Genomic DNA, 17,083 nt, shown 5'->3' with positions numbered 1-17,083 from the left:
AGATGGCAGGGATCTGGTGGGACATTTTTAGTTAGATACATTCAGAGCCCTGCAAGGGACTAAGTATTAAAGGAAAATAATGGGGGAAGAAAAGAAGCAAATCATATACGTGCATGTATATATTTACATCTTTAAAGGCATATATCCGAGGGACTAAAACAAAACCACAAAACAATAACTATACTAGCTCCAGCTGAAGCAGCAAATATGTGGGAAAGGAAGAAGTAACTAACTTAATCTATGAAACCCAATTTTCATTAGTCCCTACATAGCCATGTAAAGGACTAAATACAAAATAAAATAACAAATGAAAACATTCATATGTATTAAGAACATTCCCCTGCCAAAAATATAAATCTCTATGAAACAAGTAAGCAAACGATGCACAACTCTTCTACTTGCTGTTACCCACACAGGCAACAAGGGGAAGGGGAGAAGGGGAGGCTGTCATACACTTCTCCTCAATTTGCATCTGGTACCTCGACATCTACCCAAAGGACTAGGTATAAAATCAATAACATGGAAACATTTATACACATTTTTTAAAAGTTCATACCCTGTCCTTTCCCACTAACTACTACTCAACCCAATAATTCCTCCCTCTTAAAAAAAGGAAAAAAACCAAGAAAAACCAAAAAGAACCCCAAACTGTTAAACTATTGCCCATGTCGGCAGTGAGGGAAGGGAGTAGAGGAGACTTATCATACATCTGGACCTCCATGTTTCATTATGTACCTATAGATCCCAGCAAAGGACTGGGTACTAAGTGAAATAACACATAAAATGTAGCAAACATTTGTATATATTAAAAAAGTGTGTACACACACACACTCAGACCTCTCCCATCCCTGCCTCTCCAAAAACAGAAGCCAAACATCTATTCTTCTACCATTGCCCACCAGGCAATGAGGGAAGGGGAGCAGGGAGATTTTTCCATAGAATCAATCTCAACTTTCATTAAGTTCCTAAATAGTTATGCAAAAACCTGGATTCAAAATGAAACACCGAAAGAGGCAGCAACATTTATATACATTTAAAAATTTACGTATCTTGCCCAACAAGCTCATTCCCCATTAAAAACCTCAAAACAAAGAACAGAAAACCAAATCCTCAAGTATTCATACTACTGCAGGTATACACAGGCTATAGGGGAAGGGGGAAAAGATTTATTACATCTCTGGATCTGGGCCTCTGCATTACATTTGATATTTACAAGTCCAAACAAAACACTAGGTTTGAAGTGAAAGAACAAAAAAACGCAGCAAACATTTATGTACACTAAAAAAAAAAAAAAAATGCAAACCCAGAAATCCCCCACTACCCTGCCAAAAAAAAAAGAAACACAAAACTCCAAACAACTATGCTACTAGTCATTGCCTAGACAGGCAACAAGGGAAGGGGAGGAGATTTTTTTCATAGAATGAACCTTAATTTTCATCATGTACCTAAGTATCCATGGAAAGGTTTAGGTACAAAATGAAGTAACAGAAAAAAGGAGCAAAAACCATTTATATACATTTTAAAAAGTACATATCCCTACGCTCCCAGGAGAGGGAGTGATAGAGGTAGAAATAATAATCTAGACTACTCTAAAACTATTGCCCACAGAGGCAACAAGGAAAGGGGAAGAGGGGAGATTTTCATACATCCGGACCTCCACATCTCGTTAGGTACCTGCACGTCCAAGCAAGGGACAGGTACAAAATGGAATAACACAGTATGTAACTAGCACTGTATATATACAATTTTCAAAAGTATTTATCTTGCCCTTAGTCCCTTCCCGCCCCCCAAAACTTCAAAAAGCCCAAACTACTTTAAAATTATTGCCTACACAGATAAAAAGGGAAAGGGAGAAGACTGCTATGGATCCAGAACTCTGTGGTTCATTAGCAACCTACGGGTCCAAGTGAAGGACTGGGTACCCAATGAAATACTATAATAAGGAAGTAAAAACATGAATATATATTTAAAAAGTATTTACCCCAATACCCACAAAAGAGCCTCTGAAACTAATCAACTACTAGCCACTGCCCACATGAGCAACAAGGGAAGGGGACAAGAGGAGACTGTCAAACATGTGGACCTCCACGTCTCATTAGGTACTTTCATGTCCTATGAGAAGGACGTAGTACGAAATGAATTAGTTATAATACAAAGTAGTAGATTTATTTATATACATTAAGTACATACCCCACTCTCTCCCACCCCACAAAACAAAAACTACTATTCTATCTATGGCCCAAGGAGGCAATAAGGAAAAGGGAAAAGAGATTTGTCATACTCTGAACCTCAGTTTTCATTAAGTATATATGCATTCATGCAAAGGAACACATATAAAAATGAAATATTAAAAAGTGGCATAGGGCTTCCCTGGTGGCGCAGTGGTTAAGAATCTGCCTGCCGATGCCAGGGACACGGGTTCGAGCCCTGGTCCGGGAAGATCCCACATGCCGCGGAGCAGCTAAGCCCGTGCGCCACAACTACTGAGCCTGTGCTCTAGAGCCTGCGAGCCACAACTACTGAGCCCACGTGCCACAACTACTGAGCCTGCGTGCTGCAACTACTGAAGCCCGCACGCCTAGAGCCCGTGCTCAGCAACAAGAGAGGCCACCGCAATGAGAAGCCCGCACACTGCAACAAAGAGTAGCCCCCGCTCGCCGCAGCTAGAGAAAGCCCGCGTGCAGCAATGAAGACCCAATGCAGCCAAAAATAAATAAATAAAATAAATTTAAAAAAAATAAAAAGTAGCATAACATTTATGTACACTTGAAAGAAGAATATACAACCCTCCCCTCTCCCTTCCCTCAAGAACAGATTAGATCAAAACAACAGAAACTACAACTACTCTGTTAGTATGTCCACACAGGCAATAAGAGGGGAAAATGGGACATTTGTCATAGTTTTGGACCTTCACAGTTCATTAGATATCTACTTATCCATGAGAAGGATGAAGGAAATACAAAATCAAACAACACCCACAAAATAGCAGCAAACTCATTTGTACACATTTTAAAAAGAACATACTCTGCTCTTCTCCCACTATTACCATCTCCTTCCAAAAAGGGAAATCAGATAACTACTCTGTAGCTGTTGTCCATACAGGAAAAATAGGACAGGTAGAAGAGATTTTCACAGGACAATATTTTACTTTTCAACAGGACAAACTATATTAACATGAAAGAATATAAAAACATTTCAAAACACATACATACATTTAAAAAGTATATACCCCCAAAGAGCCACTCAAAGAAATCAATCAACTATTCTATAAGCTATTGCCCATGCAGGCCATAAGGGAAAGGGAGAAGAGGAGGTTTATCATACTTTTGGACTTCCACTTTTCATTTGGTACTTACTTGCCAATGTGGAGAATGAAGCACAAAATCGAAGAAAGTAAAACCCAGCAAAAAAAAAAAAAAAAAAAAAAAAAAAATATATATATATATATATATTGACATAAGCTTTTTAAAGTACAAATGGGGGTGTGAGGGCAGAAGGAGGAAGAAAGCTCTTTAAAAAGAGAGTCAATTCCAATTAAAAAAAAATAAAGGCAAAAGGGAGAAGAAGAGCTACATCATACCTACGAAATTCAGGTCTTGTTTTGCAAACTCAGCCCAGGAACTGCTGTTCCTGCTGATGACACATCTCCTGAGATGCATACACCTTCCCTGCAGCCCCATGAAATACATGGGGACTATGTGAATGTTCAGCAATCTGACTGCAGATTATTCCAGGTGCTTTAGATGGAGTAGACTCTTTTAAAATCCAACTCAATAACAGGCTATCCGTAATCCAACAAACTCATCACTTAACTTTCATTTCTTTCTTTCCAATATTCAGAAAGGATTCTGTTCTGTACCCAGTAAGACTGATGCGGCTCAATATCCTCTATATACCCAGAACTCTTCTGACAGCTCTCTGTTCCTACAGTGGCTAAAGTACAGTAAAATGAAAACACGAAAGGCAAAGGACATTAGCGTTAAGTAGAACCAGTGATAGTAAGAAAGTTCATGAACACCAAAACAATGGCAAACAACACAATTTCACTTAAAGAGATTTGTATAAAACAAGATGGAGGAAGGCACACACTTATGGTGGCAGCGGACACTACTTCAGTTTAATTATGTCTAATCACTTGGTATTAACAAGTGATTAGATATAAACAAGCTGGACTCCTTAGATTTCTACTTTCACAGCCTTTCAGATCTCCAAAGCATACATTTTTTTCTTCTACAATAAGAAGGCACATCATACCAGTAATCTAGCAATCTAGATTACTAGTATGATGTGCCTTTTTATTAATTCAAGTAGACCGTCTCTCTGCAATGAATATAACACTTGTCAAACAGTACTTAATTGTGTCATGGATCTATGTGCTCATGTAAAATAGAATCCTATTCTGCTGTGCTTCAATCTATTTGAGTTCTCAGAAATACAGTGGTAAAATAAAATTCTGGGGGAAAAAAACTTCAAAAGCTCCAATAATACTTATTATACTACATGTTCTACCTATTATTTAACCTTATATTCCTTACTTAGAGTTAGTTTTTGGAAGCCCCATACAGATGGGACAGCATAACATTAAAAAGTATGGAATTCCATGGGAAAATCTTAGGTGAAAAATGGGTAAATATCCTCTTTATATATGTAGATGTTTTCAAGCAAAATATAAAGTACAAGAATTATTACGAAGAAAGCTTTTCTCCTAAGAATCAAAGAAACACAACAATCTAGGTATAAGTCTGCATAGCTCAAAAAATTCAAGTACAGTATTCCTCCTTTAGAAGGAGTAAGATTGCCATACAGTTTTGGATACTTTCCTCTCTCTCTTTCTTCTTCCCTTCTTTCTTTCTTTCCATGGCCATTCCTTATAATCTGTTAGTTTGGCCATTACAAAAGAAAACTTTGATTTTTCAACTAAAGAAAAGTACTGTTTCTGACAGTAGAAAAAATTCAAAGCCCACCATATTAAACCTAAATCAAGTTACTCCTACCCACATTCTCTTTATTCCTTTAAGGTACTGTGGTGAACTTTAAATAAAAATGTTCAATTTCTCAAAGGCCCTATTTTAAAATATGCTTCTAATATGCAACTCTATCATATAAAATGAAAATCCACCCAACGGGTATGATTCAGAGAAAGTGTCTATGATCTATTATGCCAAAAAGCAACTTAAACAAACTGTATTCTTAGTAATAAATTCATGATAAGAGACACCAGTATTAAAAAAATGCTTGCCATAAATGTAGAAATACTTATTTATAACATAAGGTGTATCTATGGCAGGGAGTGATAAAGGTGTACAGAGGTTTGGAGAACAAATAATTACAATTAACGTTAACTCGGTTTGAAATACTTTCCTGAAAGATGAAAAAGGAAGTGTTAAATATTTGGAAAATTTAATCTTTTGGCCTTGTTATTTAGCTTTACAATACAACAAAAAATTAAAAATTCTATAGCACCTGGCTATTCTTCAGAAAAAAAATATAATAGTTATAAACTTCTTCCAGAAAATAAAGGATTATTCAAAACTGCCAGTCAAAGTAGATCTGCACACTTGAGGTCAGTTCTCTACGGTTGCATGCTTCGTCAACTTCATTACCATACGTTTTGAAGCTAACTTTGAACCACATTCAAATAACATCGCTCAACAAGAAGCAACAAGTGGCTAATAAACCAGCAGCCTGCAAAGATGGTGGCTCCCATGGTAGCTCTTTCCTTATTTCACGGTGTCAGCACTTTCCAGATACTGAGAGATAGAACAGAATTCCAAAACAGATATTTTTTCTCCATTTGAATATCTTCAGAGTAGAAAATTACCCATTGTTTTTGTAGATGGTTGGCATGTAGGTGAATATAATTTGGTAATAACTACACACTGCCCAAGGACATTTTAGAAAAGACAGATGAAAAATACAGACGGACCCTGAGCAAACTAGAACTCCTAAGAGTGCAAACAACTCAGCAGCGATCCTGGTTTCACCTTGGCTTTTGCAAAAGCAGCAGAGCCCAAGTTAACAAGCTGTCTGAATGGGTGACCGAATGAGGTGCAGGTATGCGTGCTACAGCCAAAACGTCAGAGTTTCAAGGTTCTTTTCCACCCACTGGATGTTCAGCTGAATGACTTCCAAAGCCTCCTGGACACAACGAAGTCGAAAGGTTGCCTCTGACTGATTTTCAAAGAATGCCTGGACCTGTAAGTTGCACACAGAAGTGTTTCAAAAGAAGAAAAGGATGGTATTTTCTCAGGTAACTCTGAATAGCCTTTTCAAATAAGCTTTAAGTTAGTGATGGCCGTGCTGATGTCTTAAGAGAAGTAGAGACGAGAAAGATTATATTTTAATATTTGAGGTATTTACATCGAGTTCCTGATCAAGTATGGTGAAATCTGAAGTAATTTTAAAAACGAATTCCCCTTACTCCCACAAGGATGAACTTTTCAATTCTAAAGTAGGAAAAAAAAAAAAAAAAAAAAAAAAAAGGCCAAGTAACAGTAAATAAGGTAGAGTCTAAAGTTAGGCCTGGTGCCCAATTTTACCCTTGGAATGGAATTCTTCAAAAACAATTTAATCACCACTTAAAAAGAAAGTTGGCATATGTTGATTTTAATTCAAAAAAATCATTTGTGTTAGGGAGACAAAGGAATATTGTTGAGAATGGAATCAGAATTTTTCCTCATTGCTGTATGAGTCATTAGCATTGATGAAGGCAGACAGAGAGAAGGGACAGGATTTGGCATGAGAAGCCACCATCTGACTTAAACCGAGCAGCCTGAGGGCAAAGGGATACCCAGCCTCCCCAGAAGCGTTTTATACAACCAACCTCAGATAAATGTGCCTTTGTTGAAAACAGGTGAGTTGATCCAGCAACAATACTTTGTATGGTATAGGACCCCAGATGGAACCTGAAGCAACACAAACATACGGGTGAAAAGCAAAAAAATGAGTCAGCTGCTGGTAAGCAAAGTTCCCGAGTGCAAAGGAAACGCTTAATGTAAGCTCTACATGCCCAAGGCAGAGAGGAGTCCTGCTCCTGGGAACGGCAGCTCGGTACGTCAGGAGTCATCCCATACACACCTCTGCCAGTGGGAGGAGAGAGTGGGCAGAGGGAGTTCCAGAGAAATTCTTAGCCCATTTTCTCCTCAAAAATCACATCATACACCCAGAAGGTGTCATTATTGATTTAAAAGAAAAAATGAGCTACATGTGCTGTTGAGCTGGGTGTGAGTTCCTAACCAATCCCCTGGTAGCGAGGAGGTATTTTCAGCACATGTAACTGAACAGCTATTCTGAAATAGTCCGTGGCCAGGCCAAGCTGAGTGAGCCGGCGTGGAGCAAGGCTGGGCTTGATTAGCACTTCAGTGGGTCTTCCATGAAGCACCGTTATGTGACGCGTGCGTGGAATTACGGAATTATGTTTACGGATTTCCGGGCGTTCAGTTAAACTAGAACTGAAGCATTTTTCCTCTCACAGCAACACGTAACTCTTGTGAACCAGTACAACCCTGGGAACTGTATTCAAATGCAGAGACTGCGAACACTAAAAATTAGGGATTCTTCGAGAAACTTACTTCTGTACCAGCTTACTCCAGTTCTCTTTGACAAAATCCCACGCCAGTAAGTGTCCAGGAAAATGCCGGCCCACTGTTCTAATGATAAACGGCAGCTTTTGTGTTCGGATGGTATCTCCATTGAGGCTACTTTTCATTAACCTGAAGAGCAAAGCAGATTTAGCTTCCAAAATTATTCAGGATGAAGTGATGACTGAATTTAAATTAATACTGGTCTCCTAATTAAAGCTCTGTGGCAATTCAAGGGATATACGTTTGGGGTTAGTCTAAGATTCATTAATAGAGTGAAGACTTGTCATTTTTTTTTAAATGAAGGAAAAACTCACCAATGAGATAAGCAGTTTAATGTACTGTCACATAGTAATAAATAGTTCTTGATGTAATAAGGACATTTAGGAAATAAATTCTAGTAGAATTTATTATAATTCTGAAGACTAGTATTTTTTTCTGTTAAAAAACTATTTGATTTGAATAGGGAGGTATCTTATTACTCTTAAAAAACTGGGCTGTCATATGAAAATGAAGACACATTTCAGAATACACCCAATAAATTTACTGATACTTCATGTGTACTAGATAATGTTCTAAATTATTGAATAACAATGCTTGAAATAGGTCATTACTACCTATCCACATTTTACAGTTTAAGAAGCTGAGGTTACATAATTGCCCCAGTTACACAGCTAATAAATATTAAAGCTGGGCATTTGAACGTAAGCATTTACTACGTGATAATATCTGCTTAGAGTTAGAAAACACATACCCCTAAAAGAATGCAGCAGTATTTTTAATAGGGGAGAAAACCCAAATGCTCATCGAGATGTGATGGATTAAATAAACTATGATAGAGCCATGTTATGGAATAATACATAGCTATAAAAAAATGAAGTGGGCTTTATGGTAGATCTCAAAGACTGATCATTCACTAAAGAGAACATCACAAAACACTGGGTATAGTATAAACCTATAAATACTCAGGCCAGGACTGACACTGTTAACAGAGGAGAGGATAAGAACAGAAGTGAAGGATCAAACAAGAGATACTTTCACGTTTTATACCATTTTCTTAGGTACTGTTTAAATACTTTATCGTGGAAATTTATCAGTGTATTAATAGTCTAAAACAAAATTATTACTAATTTAAAAACAAAACCTTTTCTCTATGTGCTTGGGTCAGAGGCTGGCTACTACTTTAAAGAAAATGACCATTTACAGTGTATCCTTTGGAAAGTGGATCTGGGCAGGTGCTGAAGACATCTCTGGGACACTATTATGATTTATAGGAGCAAAATTATACAAGAGAAGCAACGAGACCCAAGTGCCTCCCTCCACCCCTCCCTGGCACTGACTTTCTTTTGAGATACTTCCTATTTCTCTAGGCTACTCAGAGCTCCTCTCCCCTGCCACTGACTGTTCTTCCTGTCGGGAGGCCCTACTCACTGCCCTTCTTTCCCCATGTGAGGCTTCCATTTTCAGGTCTTCATCAGCTGAGTCATTAAAAAGGAAAAGTCTGACAAACTCGCATGAAGGTGTAACCTATAAGCTTTTACATGGTACCTTTTTCTGAAGTGTCTGCATTTTCAAAGTGACAGCTGCGACAGAACAATGCCTTGACCAAAAAGAATGAAGCGCTAACTGTGGAATTAAAGACAACATGCCAAGGGGATGAAGACGTTTTTAGGGAGAAAGCAGGGCTGTGACTCTTGGCACCTCCAGCCTCTCTGGGCAAAGCACTGTCTCCTGTGGGCGCAGGTCCGGTCCCTGAGACGGAGCCCTGCACGTGCAGGCTCCTCACCATATAGTGTGCAAGTCAGGTCCGGCCTGGGAGCAAAGGGAGGAAAAGCGGGATTCCCCACCCGAGGAGCGTTGTGCTTTTATGCTTTTGGTTTCTATAGATCATATTCCTTTGGTGGTTTCATACCAGTAAAGTTTCCGTGCATCCTCTGAGCTGGCAAGAGCTTCAAGTATTTTATTCTTCTCTGCTTCAGAGCCTATAGAGACATATTTGCTGAAGAGGAATGACCAGCCTTTCTCAGTTTTCGCTCCAACCTTGAACACAGTCGTCATGACATCAGTGGGTAGGCTGTAAGAGAGGTGGTCAAATATGAGAAGAACAAGAAAAAAAATCCCTGAATACAAAGGCAAGGAATTGACTAGTGGTAGTGTTCTGGGGTACAGAGCAGGTAATAATAAGAGTCTTTACCGTACAATTAATTGTCAAGAAAATGATTAATTCAGTGGCTGCTACTTTCCTAGTGGTGTGACTAAAAGAATATCAGTTCAATTTAATACAATAATTATTCACTGTGTACCCACAAAGAACCAGGCAAGCAACTGGCTGGACACTGTGGAGGGGAAGAAGAATGAGACACGGTCTCTGCCCTCAGGAACTCACAGGCTATCACCAAGTACAGAACAGTAAATGTATACATCATAATACAGTGTGGTAAGTCCCACGGTCGAAATAGAGCAGCAAGTGTAGCAGGAGGGGTGAGAAGAGGGGTAGAAGCACAGTTTGCTGCCTTATTAAGATCTCAGAGCTGAAGAGGGCTTCAATGGGTTACCCAAATACCCCACCCGATGCTTGAATCTTTTCCCATAATGCCCAGTAAGGAACCTGGAGAGAACCAATCATCATCAAAAACATTTCTACTAACTGCTAACTCCACCTGCTGTGTTTTATTCCTAAATAAAAAGAGACTTGTTTGACACCTCACACCCATTAGGACAGCTGCTATCAAAAACCCAGAGAATAAGTGTCGGTGAGGATGTGGAGAAACTGGAACCCTTGTGCACTGTTGGTAGGAATGTAAAATAGTGCAGCCCCTATGGAACACATTATGGGGGTTCTTATAAAATTAAAAATGAAACTACCATATGATCCAGCAATACCACTTCTAGGTATATACAATATATGAAAGAACTGAAGCAGGGTCTCAAAGAGATATTTGTACACCTATGTTCATAGCAGCATTATTCACCAGAGCCAGAAGGTGGAAGCAACCCAAATGTCTATCAATGGATGAATGGATGAACAAAATGTGGTACATACATACAGTGGATTATTCAGCCTTAAAAAGAAAGGAAATTCTGACATATGCTATAACATGGGTGAATCTTAAGGACATTATGTTAAGTGAAATAAACCAGTCACGAAAAGACACATACTGTATGATTTCACTTATATGAGGTATTCAGAGCAGTAAAACTCCTAAAACAGAAGGTAGAATGGTGGCTGTCAAGGGCCAGAGTTGGGGGAAAATGGGGAACTGCTGTTTGGGTAAAGAGTTTCAGTTTTGCAAGATGAAAGAATTCTGGAGATCTGTTGCACAACAGTGTGAATATACTTACACGACTGAACCGTACACTTAAAAATTGTTAAGATACTAAACTTTATGTTATATGTACTTTACCACACACACACACACAAAACAGTCGTGCTTGAGAATCAGGTACGTGGAGTTCACCTACATCAACACTGTTGTATAACATTTATGACCCAGGACGTAGAGGTCCTGGTTTCAGTATACGATGTAGGGCACAGAAGAGAAAGCGAGGTCATTTGAGTGGACGCGCACATCACCTCTGAGTTCCATTGGATGCCACCCAGTCGTTAAACAGCTTCATGGCGGCGGTGCTGCAGTTCTCCAGGCGGTGGGTGCAAGCGAAGTCTAGCAAGGCTGAGCGCAGCTCCCGAACAGATGGGCTGCCCTCATCCGTCCACGTCTGCTGTTGGATTTGGCTTTGAAGCAATTTAAATACCTTGTTCTAGAGAGACAGAATGGATTGTAACTGAGTGATCATAATTAGGACAACCAGAAAAATCAGGACAACTAGGTCTCTTTTTTCCCCAACACTAACCCAAAGAGAAAAAAAAGGGGGACACAGGCATTACTCACTAAATATCAACTGACATACGAAGTCCACATACAGCTGGGATAGAACCCTTCAATAACTAAGGCCATAAATAAGGTTGCTATAGCCAAGGTGGACTTAATGACATAAGACAGAGAGAATTAATGACTTCTGTGCAGTAGGGAACCTTTCTTCTGTGTATACTCAGCCAGAAGTTATTTTCCTGCCAAAAAGTATCACCTATCACCACTGCTGGAAGGAAGCTGGAACTTCCTGACCTCGTGACTTTAGAATCCATAAATCCATTCAGCAGTGAGAGAAAAATATACTTCTTTACTGATGGGTAGACGCTTAAATGTTTCTGAATCCAGTGTTAAAGGAATATTTAAAATATCATCTAGTTTGATGCTATAACAAATTAATCTAATCAAATTAGCAAGAAAATGAGGCCTGCAGGGAAGAATAGTTGTTTATAGTTATTTTTCTCCTTCCCCAACTTTTTATTTAAAAAATTTTTAAACCTACAGGAAAGCTACAGGAATAGTAAAATTAATACCCATATGTTAGATTCACTGTTTTTTATTTAACACTCTTACATTTGTGTATAGCAACACATACACACATATTTTTCTGGTTTTAGCTCAACTATATGAAAGTGAGTTATAGATATCATGATATTTCATTTATTAATACTTAAGCATGCAATTCCCCTATGTAACCATAATACCTTATCACACTTAAGAAAATTAACAGTTATTCAATAGAATCATCTACTATTAAGTCCATTGTTATAATTACTTCTGAATGAGATGTCATTCTTAAACATATACTTATGGTATTAAGAAACCAACAGATATCTTATTTCTTTTTCATCTCTTCTCAGAACAAAAGTGTGGAAGCTGTTCACAGTATATGGAACTATTTCCATATTCCAAGCTGTGGTGCAGGAGGGAGGAGTGAGGACACAGGGGATTTAAAAAAATCACCATATAAAATATGCATTTATGAATGTCACTAAAAGGAACAAAAATTCTAATATAAAAATGCCGATAGGTATTTTTTTAGAAAACCTTCATGGCTACAAATAAGGAGACTCAAAACGAAAACAATTTAGAGGCATCCCGGCCCACAGGGTTCTCGGCACAGGAGGGTCTCCTCCCACTGGTACTCTAACACCATCACCGCCACGTCTCATCTCAAGTAGTCAAGTGCCACAGATGACCACATACAACGCCTCTTAACCCCCCCAAATTAGTTCAGGCTCCTCACAGAGCATAATATTCTTCTAGAGTGCCTCTGTCCATAGTTAAAATGAATCCTAGTTGGAGAGTTTTAAACTGCTGAGGCCATTTTCTCACCAGACCTTCTCTGAATAAGTCTCTTGTGGATCTGACTATGAGAATGGAAAAAAGAATCTGTACAAGAAGATGGACTCAAAGTTTGTGATAACATGTCAACTCCCTTTTGTTTGTTTGCTTCAAAAGCAATGAAATAGAGAACAGACACCTTGTGGAACGTGTGAATAACAAAGCTTGCCAGTCACTGGGAAGATGTGAAGTGGAAAAATACTTGCCATGCTGACTGATAGTGCAAGGAACATAAAAGCAATGCAGGAGATCCTGCTGGATACACATGACTGCACTGGCACATGTTGTCTTCCACTGTCCTGACTTTCTCAGTGGCTTCATGATAGCATTATGATGCAGAAAAGAAATTTAAAAGCTACTCATAACTGTCAAAAAGAAACAAAGGAAGAATGAGAGAGAGAGAGAAAAAAGTTCCATACTTACAATACCATTAAAAAAAATTCAGTGGAGAAAAATGGCAATGATCCTTAAGAGTTTACTAAAACAAAGAAGCCAGTGGGGAAAAACAGAACTTTAAAGTACTGGCAGTATGGGAAACCTGACACTTGAAGATGCTAAAGCTAATTCCTGAGCAGTTACTCCATTGGAATTATGGGGTATAACTTTACTACTTATACCCTGTACCAAAGAGTCAAGAGGAAGTCCCCAAACAGTTGATTTCAAATAGATTTCAGGGGAATTCCCTGGCGGTCCAGTGGTTAGGACTTGGCGCTTTCACTGCCACGGCCCTGGTTCAATTCCTGGTCGGGGAACTAATGTCCTGCAAGCTGGATCATTTTTATCATTTGAAAAAAACATTTCAAATGATAACATAAAAGAGTAAAAGATTTTATTTAAAAAAAGAATAATTCTGTTTTTAGAAAATTTGGATTATAAAATCTTTTTGTAAGTAATTCAAGTTATATTTTTAATATTAATAAATCATAGCAAGTGCTTCAAATTATCTTTCCTTTTTAGAAATAAAATTAAACCTGTTTTTCCATGGTTCTGCATTAATTTTTTGAAATTTAACCTCATTAAACAATAGAGTTCAATCCTCTGATTTCATAAAGTGAAGATGGTAGGGAGAGGGAATAAATTGATGAGTTATACAAGCTATGTACATGCAATAATATGCAACAACAATAACACAAAATGGTTTTAAAAATAAAACACAGGGCAAGATGCTGGCACTTACGTTATATATTACATTTTGATTTACTGCTTTAATTTTACACTGATGTTCCCAGGGAGTTCTTTTCTTGGGTCAACTGAGCTTCTTAAAAGTGAAGTGTCAGCTTTTATTGCAAAAGGTTTATCCCACCAAGCCCTCATATGTAAAAGAATGACAGAGTTATAAGTGATGAAACAGGAATATGACTGAGATCAGATTTTAGCATCAGATGTGCACAATTTGAAACAACTCAAATGTGCTTCCAGACCCTACCCACCACACACCACAGCAGACATCACAAAATGTGATATATGGGTAATATATGTTATGTGGGTCTGTGCAGCCTAAATAACACAGTGGCCAATAAATGTACACAATGCTCTGGTGACACTGACTTAAAAAATTAATTAGACATCAGTCTTAATTACAAATACTATTTGAAGATTGGATCTAAGGTCTCAGAAAGGTCTGCCATTCTAATCTCATCTATGGTGTGTCAGATTTCACATTTTGAGAATTTTAATGCTACTAGAATGCCCTAAGATTAGAATAAGAATTTTAAAGAGACAGTTTCTCCCTCTTGAATTAAAGCTAACATGGCTTTTAACTAACAATCAAGTGCATGAAGACCTCCAGCAGTAAGGGTCTTACAAACACATACTAAGCCTCCTGCCCTTGCCCTCTAACCACTAATCCCATGGACTGGGGTTATGTATATTCTGCTATGTTCTGAATAAACACATACCTGCCCAGTAAACTGGAAACCATCATTTGGGATGAAGATGCAGAGTTAGCTGAGCGTCACAGTAGGAAAATATTCAAAAGATCTAACTCCTTGAACTGAGTTCAGCATCTGTGTTCTCAGCACAGGGACAGCCTCAGTATCAAGTGCTTCCTGACACCAGGCCCTCAATAGACTTAATGGAGAGAGGCAGGCAGAAGAGTGGCTTCTGCCATCATGAACTTTAACAAGGCTTCAAACTATTTTGATGTAAAATATCAGTTTAAAAAAGGGGAAAAAAAGATAGCAAGAAACGGCTTTGATTTTTCCAATAAAAGGGTATCCTCTGAAAGATGACATTGCTAAAACACAAATGAAAATACAGCCATATAACACAAAGAGCAGGGTCTGGAGTGAAAGTAATCTGGGTTTGAATCTCAGCTTTATCATTTACTAGGTAAGTGACTATGGGGAAGTTATTTAGTTTCTCATCTGTGTAATGGGGGTAGAAATATCTATTTGGCATTGTGTGAGGATTAAATGAGGTAATCTGCATTAAGCACTAAGCAGGGTGTGCAGAATATAATAAGCACTGAAATGTACTTGTTTCTGGTATGTTTCACTCACTTATTCATTCAACATTTATTGAGTGTCACTATGGGCCAGGTCACATTGCAGGTGCTGGTTTTTATTAAGGCTGGTAGTTGAAAGCCTTATGAAATAGAAGAATGATAAAAATCTTAGTAATTAGAAGATGCCTCAGAAATCATCTAACTGAAGCATCTCACTTACAGGTAGGGATGGGGGGGTGGCTCATTTGGGGTCAGATCAGAAACTTGTAGGAAAGGTGCTTTTCAAACTCCATATGGCCCCCTGTCCTGCACTCCCTCCCCGCACTGAGAATCACGCACGTGATGAGAGAAGTCATCACAGGGGTTGTGCGGCGTAACAGAAAGAGCAGCAGAAAAGAGGATTTAAAAAAAAAAAAAAAAGCAATCCAACACCTTCTTTTTAACAGTGAGGACACCAAAATCCTAAAAGACTTAATCTAATTCCTGGCCCATCACCTTCTTCTTTTTCCTGAAAGCTGCCTTTTGCCTGGTCCTTGGAAAACCTTGCTTTAGTTTATAAAGCAAACCTTGTTGTCAGAATGTGATTCAGAGAATTAGATAAGACAAAGAATTCATCACTCCTTCCCAAACTTTTAAAGACACTGTCAACAATTTAATACTGAAAGTGTCTAAAATAACAACTGTTAAGATGAGGCAATTGGTTTTGAAAAAGGTGAACCAGTCTCCAACACCAAGGCTCCTTTAGTGCTTTGCAGAGAAACTTATGTTCACCAGCACCACCATCCGTAAGACAGTTATCAGTGAGGACTCCTAAAACAGAATATTCTCAGTACAAACATAACTGTCACTTTATAATGACCAGAGGAAATTAATGGGGAGCACTACTTTGCAAAAGGGCCTATTTCAAGCATTTATTATATAAAAATAAACCAAGATTTGAATAGAGGCGTTTTCTTTTCATGTGGCCCCATTTTGTCAGAAGTCTGTATTTTGATATTCAGACAAGATCATGTCATGCTAACGCTTTATCAACTCCTCAAGGTAAGAAATGACATTTTGATTCAAAGTAAAGATTTCACAACTAAGTGAAGAAAACGGAATTCAACTGGTTGCTTTTTCAGTCTATTAGTGCTGAACGGAACATGCATAACACCAGCAAAGGCAAGCAACAAAGAGAACTTGGCAAAAAGGCAGATTTACCACCAGTCTTGAGGCCAGATCCATGTGCCCCAGTTCTTCAAGGTTATAGATGAGTTCCGTCTGGAACAGGGCTTCCGTGATGGGTGCAGTAGAGGTCTCATTTCTAAGATAATCAATCAAATCAAAAGCTCTTTGAAGAGGCACCTTGCCTAGGCTAAAGGGTAAAAGAACAAAAAAGTAAATATGCCAAGACAGGCAGATGACCTGTATGTATGCTGAGAGACAAATGGCTAGATGGGGGGGTGGGGGGATCCTGAAGACCTAAATTTTAAGCTTTGGGTGGTATTCTGTAAAGTTAGACTAAATATTATTATCTTTGATTAGTTCGTGTGTGTGACTCAAGGTTAAAGACACATCGCAGGAGAAATAATAGCTCAGTTTTTGTTATATAAGTCACCTGTAAATCGCTACTGATTCAGGAAAAGTATTATAATATTTTAGGTGAGAAAAGATGAAGAGTGCTAATTTTATTTATGTATTAATTTTATTTATCAGGTGAGAGCAGGTGGCAGAAAGAGGATTTGAATCAGGAAGAACTTTTTTATTTGTTATTTGTATGGGAATTTGTCAAACTTGTTAAGGCAAGGTCTGCTGTGAATTTATGGTGAGCACATTTAAAAAGTTAACCACTTTATAGAAATCAC

The 17,083-nt window shown here is 38.3% G+C and overlaps 1 protein-coding gene across 1 annotated transcript in view; it reads right to left on the bottom strand.

Moving 5' to 3' along the window:
• Positions 1 to 3,411: 3,411 nt before the first annotated feature.
• LNPEP (leucyl and cystinyl aminopeptidase) overlaps positions 3,412 to 17,083 on the bottom strand; it is a 101,107-nt gene continuing 87,435 nt past the window's right edge. The window contains exons 13-18 of the mRNA XM_068535674.1: positions 16,440 to 16,593; positions 11,155 to 11,339; positions 9,493 to 9,654; positions 7,572 to 7,712; positions 6,824 to 6,905; positions 3,412 to 6,195 (exon numbers count right to left, since the gene is read on the bottom strand). Coding sequence (XP_068391775.1) covers positions 6,064 to 6,195; positions 6,824 to 6,905; positions 7,572 to 7,712; positions 9,493 to 9,654; positions 11,155 to 11,339; positions 16,440 to 16,593 — 856 coding nt within the window. The 3' untranslated portion in view covers positions 3,412 to 6,063. The remainder of the gene's footprint in view (positions 6,196 to 6,823; positions 6,906 to 7,571; positions 7,713 to 9,492; positions 9,655 to 11,154; positions 11,340 to 16,439; positions 16,594 to 17,083) is intronic.

This window comes from Eschrichtius robustus, chromosome 2 (genome assembly GCF_028021215.1).
Source record: "Eschrichtius robustus isolate mEscRob2 chromosome 2, mEscRob2.pri, whole genome shotgun sequence".
Classification (NCBI taxonomy): Eukaryota; Metazoa; Chordata; class Mammalia; order Artiodactyla; family Eschrichtiidae; genus Eschrichtius; species Eschrichtius robustus.
This window is presented reverse-complemented; position numbering and strand designations above follow the sequence as displayed.